General features: G+C 41.0%; 1 protein-coding gene across 1 annotated transcript in view; it reads left to right on the forward strand.

The window, feature by feature from the left end:
• ATP6AP2 (ATPase H+ transporting accessory protein 2) overlaps positions 1-3,410 on the forward strand; it is a 29,518-nt gene extending 26,108 nt beyond the window's left edge. The window contains exon 9 of the mRNA XM_047764772.1: positions 2,360-3,410. Within this exon, the coding sequence (XP_047620728.1) occupies positions 2,360-2,554 (195 nt within the window). The 3' untranslated portion in view covers positions 2,555-3,410. The remainder of the gene's footprint in view (positions 1-2,359) is intronic.
• Positions 3,411-12,595: the final 9,185 nt, after the last annotated feature.

Here is a 12,595-nt window from a genome sequence, read left to right on the forward strand (position 1 = left end):
GCGTTGAGCTCTCAACAAAGTACGGGAAACTCTTTGAGGAGCCAGTGAAGAAGGGGAAGTCGAGAACTGTGTGGTAAGCAGGCTGTCCTACGGGCCCTTTCCAGTTGGGTTACCGAGAGCCTGGCTCTGACCGTGGGGCGTTGGAACTGACACCTTCTGTGCAGCTGGGAGCCCGGAAGGGCTGCGCTGGCAGTGAGAGGGTGGCCTGCTGGCTAGGGAGGTGGAAAGGCAGCTTGGGCTCTGCAGTTGGGGATGGAGGGGCTCCTAGGGCAGCCCTAACCTGGAGGCTCCAATTTATACTGTCCAGCCCCCAGCAAAACGTCCCCGGCAGGACACACCCATTACACACAGAACAGCGAAGGCCCCTGGCGGCCCCGCAGCTAGTCTTCCCAAACGTGAACTCGAAACACTGTAGCAGGGAGCTGGAGACTGTGGAGAGGACCTTGCTGCTCCGTCAACAGACTGAAATTCATTGACTCCTACACTTAACAGGAGCGGGGTTCTCTCTGCAGCCCATCCTGGCCTTAGTGGATTGGTTAGCGGACAGCTGGACTCAGGGCAGATCCAGCTCAAACGGGTGTTCTGAGTGTGTGTGTGTAGCTGCAGTTTTTGCTTAAGTAGAAATTTCAGATAGACAGCTTTATTTTTTTTCTGTGTAACAGAATAACTGCATAAATTCTATGTCAGCGATCATCTCCTTGTCATCACCTCAATGAAGGCTTTTAATTGACACACAGTGATTCGCCTCTTAGCCTAATACGAGAGGCATTTCTCTGGACTCCGACACAAGACACACACTCCAACTGCTCAGTATGTCTAACAGGTTTTTGCTCCATAAGTATATGTAGAAGGCTCTTGACTTCCAACAAATAGGATAGCTTCTGAAAGGTTGTTGTCACTGCCCCTTTAAAGTCCAGTTTTTTTGGATCTAAAAAAAGAGGTCTTCAATGGTGAAATTTTGTAACACTGCCTCAGCTCTAAGTTGCCTCCACTGCAACGCACAGGGCTGTGTATTCATCCTCTCCTCAGCTGAATGAAGTCACCGCCTTCCTTAGGTTTAAGGGGAATCGACACTTTAGGAGACACTGGAGTGCTTGGGGCATGCCAGGTGCCGGGGCTGTGCAGTTAGGGTCTCTTCGCCATCTTCCCTGCCAGGCCCCTGCCCTCGTTTCTCCCACCTCACCAACTCGTCCCTCTCCTTCCCAGCTCCATCCTATGCAGTTGTCACAGCTTCCTTAAGACAAACCTCAGAGTTCCCACTGTGGCTCAGTAGTAATGAACCAGACTAGTATCCATGAGGATATGGGTTCAATCCCTGGCCTTGCCCAATGGGCTAAGGATCCGGCACCGCTGTGAGCTGTGGTGTAGGTCATGGGCAGCAGCTCGGATCTGGCGTTGCTGTGGCTGTAGCTGTATCTCCGATTCAGCCCCTACCTCCATATGCCAAGGGTGCAGCCCTAAAAAGACAAACCTCATCATATCACTCACCTTTCTGTCTGAAACTTGTCAGTGGCTGCGCATTGCCCACAAGCTCAGGGCCAGATTCTCTTCTAGCTCCATCTCCTGCCATTGCCCTACTTTTTAAGTTCTTTAGCCAGAATGAGCTGTTTCCCAAATGACGCTTCCGCACAGGCCTGGAATCGACTCCACCCCACCAAGGTCTGGAGATAGCTCTTCAGGACGACTGTGTTGTTCCATGAACCATCATTTGTTTTCTGCTTTAAAATTAAAACATTTAAGCAGATCATACATAAATACATATAATACTAGTTAAACACAAAAGCTAAAGAGAATACTTGCTCCTTGCAGCTCTCTCTTGTCTTACTCCTCTACCTTCCCCAGCTAGAGGTCATTCTCCTGAATTTATGTTAACCACTTCCTGGCTTTTCTTTTACCCTTAATGTCGTTTGGCTTTGCCTTTATTTGCATTTTATATAAATGGAATCACAGTCTATTTTCCTCTGAGCAAAGGTTCAGTATTGTTTATAAGAGTCACGGTGATAAATATTAGCTGTGATTCGGGTCATGGTACTGCTGTACGTTCCACCCTCTGGATGTCCTTGTCTCTTCGTTTAGAGGTACAGGTGTTCCCTAGGGTATGAGCTGGCTGGATCTCAGTATGTGCATACTGTCCACTTTCTGGGTGTTGCCATTTTTTTTTTTAAGTGGGTGGACCCCTTTATACTTCCACTGCCAGTGTGCTTATCTTCTCAGGAAGGCTCCCCCACTTCTTGGTTGCTCCTAATATAAGCTGCTCTTATGTCACGAGTAATGTCAGATAAATGAATCACAGCTATCAAATTGGGATAATTTCCTGACTTAACATTCTTCCTTCTTGATTTTCTTTCTTTTATTGTAGAAGGACCCACCAAGTCCCTATAACCTTGCATACAAGTATAATGTTGACTATCCAGTGGTTTTCAACATGATACTTTGGATAATGATTGCCTTGGCCTTGGCTGTGATAATCACCTCTTACAATATTTGGAACATGGATCCTGGATATGATAGCATCATTTATAGGATGACAAACCAGAAGATTCGAATGGACTGAACTTTCCTTATGCCAAACTTAGAACAGAGGTTTGGAAATTGGCTGTTTTGTTAAAATAAATCCTTTAGTGTAGTTAAAATAGGTAGTATACTTTAAATTTATAAACAAATTTTTTGTTCTCTATTTTGTGTGTGCCTGTGATGTCCTTATAGAGTGTAGTATTGACGTGGGTTGATTTGTGTGAGATAGATTCCATAAGATGCTCAATACTATGATATAACCATTTAATATAATTTCATTCCATGTAATATTTGGAAATATGCACTGAAATAAATGTAAAACATTTAGAATAGTTTGTGTTATTTATGTTGGGCAAATGCACTGAATTTGAAATGCTTAACTTCCTTACTTACACAGGACAGGTGAAAGTGATATTTGGGCTGTTATATACTATGAACCATTTGTAAATGTCTTAATTTAATGTAAATATCTCTGAAATAAGAGAAAAGGCTTTTAAGGTCAAGCAACTCTAAGTGATGAATGTGATTATACAGTCCTATAGATTTGGAATTGTACTGACTGACAGGCAATAGCTTGTTTAACCTCTTCTGAAAAAAGTTTGGTGACCGAGTGATCAGGTAGAGATGTTACAGATACTACATTGACCTAAGAAGAAACTAGCTTTGTGGAGTTACAGATGCTAATAATTTATAGACACAAAAACATTTTTGGGGGACATCACAGGGCATGAGTATAAAATCTCATTTCAGTAATTAGTCCCCCTGTGTAAAGTCCTATGGTTTGCGGTGCAGCATCGTTCTATACACAATGTTAAGTGAAGGAGATGCTCCCTACTTTTCATGAGAAGTGGACCTTTGTCTATAAAGAGTGACAAATAAAGTTAACAATGATTCCAGTTTGTGTCATTTCAATACTAAGTCTATTTTATATTGTAAAAACCTAACTAAACAGGGCTTTATTTACTCAGAATTAGCTCTTTTGTTACACAGACTGTTTTTTATGGGGTTTTTTGTTTGTTTTTACACTTGCTTTATTCTCACTACCTCCTGAGATTCATCACGACTAGAAAGAAGACATCTGAATTCACCATTCTTACTCTTGGATTTCCACAGAATGATAATTTCACACTAGACTTTAGGTAGCGAAGGCTTCAACTTCCCCCGCAGCATTTAAAAAGGTGACTATGCAACTAGTTGAGTAGAGTATGAAGGACTATCTAATAAGGTAAAGATTTAAGGATTATAGTTTTAAAGTCTTCTTAGGTAAGTTTTTTTTGTTTTGTTTTGTTTTTTTTTTTTTTTTTTTTTGGTCTTTTTGCTATTTCTTGGGCTGCCCCTGCGGCATATGGAGGTTCCCAGGCTAGGGGTCGAATTGCAGCCATAGCCACCGGCCTACGCCAGAGCCACAGCAACGCGGGATCCGAGCCGCGTCTGCAACCTACACCACAGCTCACGGCAACGCTGGATCCTTAACCCACTGAGCAAGGCCAGGGACCGAACCCGCAACCTCATGGTTCCTAGTCGGATTCGTTAACCACTGCGCCACGACGGGAACTCCTTAGGTAAGTAAGTCTTAAACTAAGAATTTTAAAGTTTTATGATCAGGCAGCTAAATTATTTTCACGGGAGTTGTGCTGCCCTGCCCTGCCCCTGGGGACCCTATTTGGGTTTAGGTATTAGCTGTTTTCTGCCTCTTTGCAGAGATGATCAAATCATTTCTAAGTAGCATGTCTGAGAAGACAGTCTGTTTAGCTGTGTTTTCTACCACTGTTCCAAGATACCTTTGACAGGTACGGTGTTAAACTTCCACAGTGTGTGGAGGAAATTTTTCTTTTCCTTCTGCCTTTCACTGTGAAGCTGATAACTCCAGAAGAAAAAAAACTACATTGTCTAAAAATCGCTCAAGTATTCTCCTGCATCGCTACCCCCTGCCAAGTTTACGGGTGTGAGGGTGCTGTCAGCAACCTCACCGGAAACACTCTTGACGCCCCATGGAACCCAGCAGGGACTGTATCTGGGGACCAGGGATCTGTGATGCTGCAGAGTGGTTAAAACACATTTTTCTTTCACATGTTTCTTATATAAATATTGCCATGGAAGTTACATTGTTATGATTAAATATGAAGTAAACCAATGCCTTTGTAATTTAAAACTGATGAGACTTTAAGTTCTAGGAGAAGAAAAAAAATTAATTACATGACAGCACTAATCCTTATAGGGTAAATGGCATCAGCACCCTTCCATCTATGTTAGGCAGAAAGCAATTAATTAAAATAAATGTTCTGCCAAGATTATTATACCTGTTGCTGATGATTTGCTCTTAAATTAAGTCTAATTTGTTCAGGCACATAAATCACGATGTCAAGGTTTGCGTGAGAAGCAGGAAAGTCAGGCTTAAAACAGACTGTTCTACTGACATTTGTGAGAAAAAAATCCAATCACTTTATATCTAATTGGTGGAACAGTCCAGGTTTATAAAATATCTGAGATTCCACATGTGGTAGATACTGCTTATGGCCTAATCCTATTAGGAATAATAGAGAACTGGTTTTTACTTGCTTTGGCTATGCCTTTTTTTTTTTTTTTTTTTTTTTGAAGGACTAATATTCTGAATCCATTTTCATTGGTACCAATATGGAAGCCATAAACTTACTTTTTAACGGATGATCAACAATTTCCAAAGCATGCAGTGGCATCAAGCCTTCCAACTTTGGCTTTAGGTAGGTTTCTTTCTAGCCTTTTCGTGACAGAGTGACTGCAGTGGTTTCTTAGAAAAAAAGAGTTGTCAGAAAAAGGACTTAGTTAAGAAGCACTGTGATTAAAATACAGAATAATTCAGTTAACTGATTCATCGCTTACTAGCTGAATAATCTTGGGCAAATCCCTTAATCCTCTCTGAATCAGTTTTTAATCTGTATAATAGGGACTGCAGGTTTGTGAAAATTAGCATTCAGTAGGATAACAGGTGCTAAGGTTTGTGACTGCTTAATATAAATTACAATAATAATACTGAATTCAAGGAACTCCGCTTGGGCCCATCATTGCACCACTGATAAGCACTGGGTAGTTTCTTAGTTGCAAACAAATAGGAACAAACTTTTTTGTTACTAAATTATGTCAGCTGTCCTACTAGTAACCTTTCATTGGACCAAGATCCAGTTCAGGAGCGCACTTTGTGTTTAGTTGTCCTGCCTCCTTAGTCTCCTTCGACCTGGACGGTTCCCTTTGGGGGTGGGTGGCGTGCCCCAGGCAGATGGAAGTTCCTGGGCCAGGGATCAAACACTGGATCCTTAACCTGCTATACCACAAGGGAGCTCCAGTTTTGAAAAACAGTAATGGCCAGTGATTTCATCAAATGTCCTTCAGTCGGGGTTGGTTTGATATTTGCTCATGATGTCAGGAGGCAGATGATACCACTATGTCTACATTTTGGTGACATTAACTTTGGTTAAGGTCATATCTGCCAGGTTCCTCCCTGATAAAGTTACTATTTTTCATTGTATGATTAGACACTTGAAGAGACTCTGTATCTCATTCTTGTATCATACTTTGACCCATTCATTTTAGTATCCACTGATGATTTCTGTCTGAAATAATTACTGTGGTGTTTGCCAAATGATTTTTCTCATTCCGTCATTCTTTCTATATTACTTGGAATTCTGTAGAAAAGAGCTTTCTCTTCTTCCCTGTTAAATTTACTTTGTTCATTATCTGTATCAGCATGAACTCATGGATATTTGCTTTAGTCTCTGTGTTACACATAACCCATGCCTCTTATTTTATTGCTCAACTGTCCCATATTTGGCCACTGGAAGCCCCTTTTCTTGGCTCCTGTATCCTTCTGACATCATTTTTTGAGCATCTGCTTACTTTCTGGCAGCACATGGTATTTATGGACTACATTTTCAAGTTAACCCCCAGCATCCTTTATATGATGGGAGGGGGGCAGGTAAAGAGAAAAAAATGCTCTTAGTTGGAATATTAAACATACAACAAAATGAAAAAGGAACTAGAGGTAATTTTTATGGTTCTTATTGCTTCGAAAGATAACAAGGTCATGGTTGAGTTTTATGACCTTTTTGTCGACTACTCCTTCACTGTTCCCTGAAGACTGAGGGAGTCTTCCAGTAAGTTGGCAGCAGACCAGGTGGGCTGCCCAAAGTGGCCCGAGGCCTGGTGCCAATCTGTGGGCTGTTACCAGGCTGTGCTGTGATAAGTACAAAAAACTGACATGAGTAATGAGGAAAAAAAATTTGGTCATACCTGCAGCATGCAGAAGTTCCCAGACCAGGGATCAAGCCCAGGCCACAGCAGTGACCTGAGCCACATCAGTGACAACACTGAGTCCTTAACCTCGAGGTCACCGGGGAATTGCCTTGAGAAATTTTTATAGCAACTGGATATTTTATGATGTCCAGCACACCATCAACAGACATCTCGCCCAACAAGGTACAGACTAGTGTGGGTGTTGGAAAGCCTGCATGGTGAGTCACAGAGAGAACAAGCTGCAGCCTGGCCATGCACAACCAAACCATGTCCTGAGAGGAGATATTTTAAGGTTAGTTTACCAAGTGCTAACCCAAAAGTATATAAAATTCAGAATTTAACTTTTACATCACAAATTGTTGGAGCTGGATGAAGATTTAAAAACATGTTTTGGGTGTTAAGTCATCACTTTCTTTTTTACCTTGGATGAAAATTAAAAACTAATATCCTGAGCTTACGGAGGTATTTAAAAATGTCTTCTTCCATTCCTGTCAACATAGCTCTGAGAGACCAGTTTCTACTGTAAATGTTAAGCTAAAACAGAAATAGTCTAGCTGTATATTATGCCCTACATGTAGCGCTATCAACAGTCCAACCTCTACTGGATAGGTTAGCAAGCAGTCAAGCTTATTTGATCACATTTAAAACTTTAAATATTAATACCATGGTTTCTGTTCAAAGTGTGCTTATGGGCATTTAATGCAGGGGGATTGCTTTGACACATTTAGTTACAACTGAGGAATGATAAGAGTTATGAATATATGTAACTGTTTATCTCTACTAATTGCCTATATATTCACTTTCAATGAATGTACAGTTATAGTAATTTCTTCTTACATTTCTTCTGCTTATAGGGATTAAAATGCAATTTTATCTTACAGTAAAACAACTGGGCTTCTTTTGTTGTTTTAAACATTTCATTTTCAAATAAGGTTATATGATCCAGCAATCCCACTCCTGGGCAAATATCTGGAAGATGAAAACTCTTAAATTTGAAAAGATACATTTCATCCCAATGTTCACAGCAACACTGTTTACAATAGCCAGGACATGGAAGCAGTCTCAGTGTTCACTGACGGATGAATGGATAAAGAAGATGTTTGTGTGCAAGCACACACACACTGGAATAATACTCAGCCATAAAAAAGAATGAACTAATTCCATTTGCAGCTACATGGATGGAGTTAGGGATTATCATACTAAGTGAAGTAAGTCAGATGAAGACAAATACATGATATATGTGGAATTTTGAAAAAATGACACAAATGAACTTAAAAAACAGAAATAGACCCATAAACATAGAAAACAAACTTATGGTTACCAAAGGGAAAACGGGGAAGAAATAAATTGGGAATGTGGGATTAACAGATACATACTACTATGTATAAAATAATAAACAATAAGGACCAACTATATAGAACAGGGAACTATATTTAATATCTTATAATAACCTATAATGGAAAAGAATACCTATATGTAAAACTGAATCACTGCTGTATACTTGAAACACTATAAATCAACTATACTTCAATTAAACATTTTTTACTTAAAATTTCAGAGTAATTCATTTTCACTTTATTTTACAAGAATACCGGTCCACAGTGGATTTGAAATGAAAAATGAAAAACTGGTCCTTGACCGCAGCACAGAGGCACTGCCCTAGTAGAGTCCCTGCCTGTCCCTCCAGCCTCCTTCCCTGCCTTCTGTGGCAACAACCTCATTTGCTCTGAGAGGACAAGGAAGGTGCTATGAACCAGCACAAAATGCCTGAGAGAGAAAAAAAAAATGAAACTAACTCAGTGCCAAACTACCCTGAGAAGGACACAGAAAAATCATCTGAAGAAAATTCTCCCCATTAAAGCCTACCACGAATCAGAAGGAAACACTAATACTAAAATCTGAATTGAATGAAATACTCTGGAACAGGTTTAAAATATAAAAAATCCTTAAATCAGAAATGTAAAAAACTAAGCGTGGAAATGGACAGAAAACAGGTAGAAATGCGAGAGAGTAGACTGAATTCAGGAAAGAAACTGAAGTCAAAGACAACCATCTCAAATGAACAAATTACAAGGCACCCAAGGGGGAAGAGATTCAAATGAAAATTTAATAAAGGATACTGAATAAAAGTGGGAGAAAAAAAACGAAAAGCCAGTAAAAAGGACCAGAGAAAAAAGTGGTTGAACTGGGAAATATGTACAAAATTTCCAACATGTATACAGTTTGAATCTCTGAAGAAAAACAATAGACGATAATTTTTTTTTTTTTTTTGGTCTTTTTAGGGCCGCACGCACGGCTTATGGAGGTTCCCAGGCTAGCGGTTGAATGGGAGCTGCAGCTGCCCGCCTACACCACAGCCGCAGCAACGCGGGATCTGAAACCTACACCCCAGCTCACGGCAACGCCAGATCCTTAACCCACTGAGCGAGGCCAGGGATCGAACCCGCATCCTCATGGATACTAGTGGGACACTTAACCTGCTGAGCCACAACGGGAACTCTGAAGATAACTAATTTTTAAAAACTATAATCCAAGAAAACTTTGCAGAGCTAAGAGGCAACTTCAACCTACATGTTGAAATGGCCCACCATGCACTTGAGAAAACTGACATAAATCCATCAACTCTGAGATATATTTAAATAAAATTTTAGACTTTTAAGACAAAAGATATTCAGGGCTTCCAGTCAAAAGGTCAAATTACTTACATGAATAAAAAAATGCACCTGGCATGAGACTTCTCAAGTGTAAATACACAAAGTACTACAAGGGTGGAAGAGCATTTTCAAGAAATCCGACAAGAAAATGCAAGCCAAGAATGTTATATCTAGCCTGGCTGCCCTTTACAGTCATGGATCGAGAAAACCAGTTTCCATTTTGAATCACTCCTAAAAGACACAAAAGTTGACAAATGAAGACATCTTTCTGAAGAGGACAACACCACATATTATCAGTGTGCTTCAAAGGATATATGAAAAGATACATTTGTATTCACACACATATACACGCACACGCAGATTTATTTTAAGGAACTGGTTCATGTGATTGTGGGCACAGGCCAGCAAGCTGGAAACTCAGTCTGTATTTCTGTTAATCTTGAAGCAGAATTCCTTCTTGCAAGTGTAATGGAGCAGGGCCCTGCGGGACCTTCCCAGCGTGGACCCCCCCACTCATGTCCTCCGCCTGCCTTTTTATATAGAGGAAAAACTTTCATCAAAGAACCAACTTAGAGAAGTGAGAAAATACAGAGAAAAAGAAAATTCAGCCCTTCAACAAAATTGAGGACCTTCAGTTCTTCAAAGACTATAGACCATATCCTGAGTCATGTCCTTGGAGCTGCTTTGCAGGTGCCGAAGCCCCCACCGGGTGGAAGAAGTCAACCAGATGCTGCCCACAAGCGCCCAGACCCCAGACCAGCTGGAACCAGGAGGTTGATGACAATGACTCGAAGTTACCTCACCACCCACCAATCAGGAAAATGTCCATGAGCTGGTCATGCCCTGCTCCTTGAACACTCTGAGACTCCCCACTAGTGCACAGTCCTTGGGGCACTAGCCTGCTGTGTTCCCTCTCTGCCTGGCAATTAAAAGCCCCTTTTTCTGTTTCCTCCAACTCTGTCTCCACATTTCTATCTGGTGTACAGAGGCAGCCAATATTGTAGCAACAGAAGAACAACAGTCATATTAGACCAAGGGCCCACCCTACTTCAGGATGACCTCGTCTTAACTGATTGCATCTGCAAAGACCCTATTTCCAAATACAATCACCTTGTGTGGTACCAGGAGTTAGAACTTCAACATCTCTTTCTGATGGACAAAATTCAACCCACAACAACATCATAAAAGTGGCAGTTCTTCCGAAGCTAATTAACACATTTAATTCTATCCCAATGAAAATAAAAGTGTTTTTATGGAGCTAGACATGTTGATCCTGAAATCTATATATATAGAAAACTAAGAAAGCAGTGAGGAGAAAAAGTTACAAGGGTGAACTAGCTCTATCAGATATTAAAACATAAAGCCTCTACGACTGAAACACTATGGTACTGATGTATATACAAACCAATGGAATAGAACAGGAAGTCTAGAAATAGGCTGAAGTACATATAGCAATTTAGTATATGGTAGAAGGGGCATCTCAAATCACTGGGCAAATGTGAAATTTTTTTTTTTTTTTTTTTTTGCCTTTTTGAGGGCTGCTCCCACGGCATATGGAGGTTCCCAGGCTAGGGGTCTAATCAGAGCTGTAGCTGCCAGCCTACACCACAGCCACAGCAACATGGGATCCAAGCCGTGTCTGCGACCTACACCACAGGTAATGGCAACACCAGATCCTTAACCCACTGAGCGAGGCCAGGGATCAAGGTCCTCATGGTTCCTAGTGGGATTCTCTTCTGCTGTGCCACAATGGGAACTCCCAAAGGTGAACTTTTAAATAAATGATGTTGGAGCAACAGGATACCCATTTGGGAAAAGAGAAAACTAGATCCTTATTATCCTAGTATACACAAGAACAAACTCCAAATGGGTAAGAAATCTAAATTTTAAAGGAAAGAAAGAAACTGTATAAGTACTGGAAGAAAACAGCGAATTATTTCACAGCCTATGTGTAGCAAACAACTTTTCTAACTTGACTCAAAAATCCAGATGCAGGAGTTCCCTTCGTGGCGCAGTGGTTAATGAATCCGACTAGAAACCATGAGGTTGCGGGTTCGATCCCTGGCCTTGCTCAGTGGGTTAAGGATCCGGCCTTGCTGTGAGCTGTGGTGTAGGTCGCAGATGCAGCTTGGATCCTGCATTGCTGTGGCTGTGGTGTAGGCCGGTGGCTACAGCTCCAATTCAACTCCTATCCTGGGAACCTCCATATGCCGCAGGAGCGGCCCTAGAAAACGCAAAAAGACAAAAAAAAAATCCAGATGCAGTAAAAGAAAAGGTTGATAAATTTGACTAAAAATTTAATTTTTTTCTAATTTTATTGAGGTATATTTTATTTATTTATTTTTACTTTTTTTGCTTTTTGGGCCGAAGGTACAGCATATAGAAGTTCCCAGACGAGGGGTCCAATCAGAGCTGCAGCTGCCACCCTAGACCACAGCCACAGCAACACAGGATCTGAGCCACATCTCCAACCTCCACTGCTGCTTGCAACAATGCCGGATCCTCTAACCCACTGAGCGAGGCCAGGGATCGAACCTGTGTCCTCATGGATACTAGTCGGGTTAGTAACTCACTGAGCCACAATGGGAACTTGACTGAGGTACATTTTAGATCTCATATAACATACCTATTTCAAGTGTACAATTCAATGATGTTTTAGTAAATTTACCAAGTTGTGCAACATTGCCATAAATCAGTTTAGAACTTTCTCATCGCCCCCATTAAGATTCCTCATGCACATTTACTGTGAATCCCATGTGGCACTCTGACCCCGAGCCAGGCAACCAGTAATCTACTTTCTGTCTCTAGATTTCTAGACATTTTGTATAAACAAGAGCATACAGTACATGGTCTCTTATGTCCAGCTTCTTTCATGAGGCATGTTTTTGAAGTTCACTTATGTCACTGCATGTAATAACCACAGCTCTTTCCTCTGTATTGTTGATTAGTATCCTTGTATGGACAGACCACATTTTGTCTATCCAGTCACAGTCTGGGGCTATTAGGAGCAGTGCTGCTAAAAACACTATTATAAAAGTCAAAAGACAAGTGACGAACTAGGAGAATATATTTGCAACATACCTCGCAGATAAAGTACTAATATTTCCAAGATATAAAGGGCTTTCAAGATGTGAGGGGGGAAAAAGTTCAAAATTCCCATT

Source organism: Phacochoerus africanus, chromosome X (assembly GCF_016906955.1).
Source record: "Phacochoerus africanus isolate WHEZ1 chromosome X, ROS_Pafr_v1, whole genome shotgun sequence".
NCBI classification, from domain to species: Eukaryota; Metazoa; Chordata; class Mammalia; order Artiodactyla; family Suidae; genus Phacochoerus; species Phacochoerus africanus.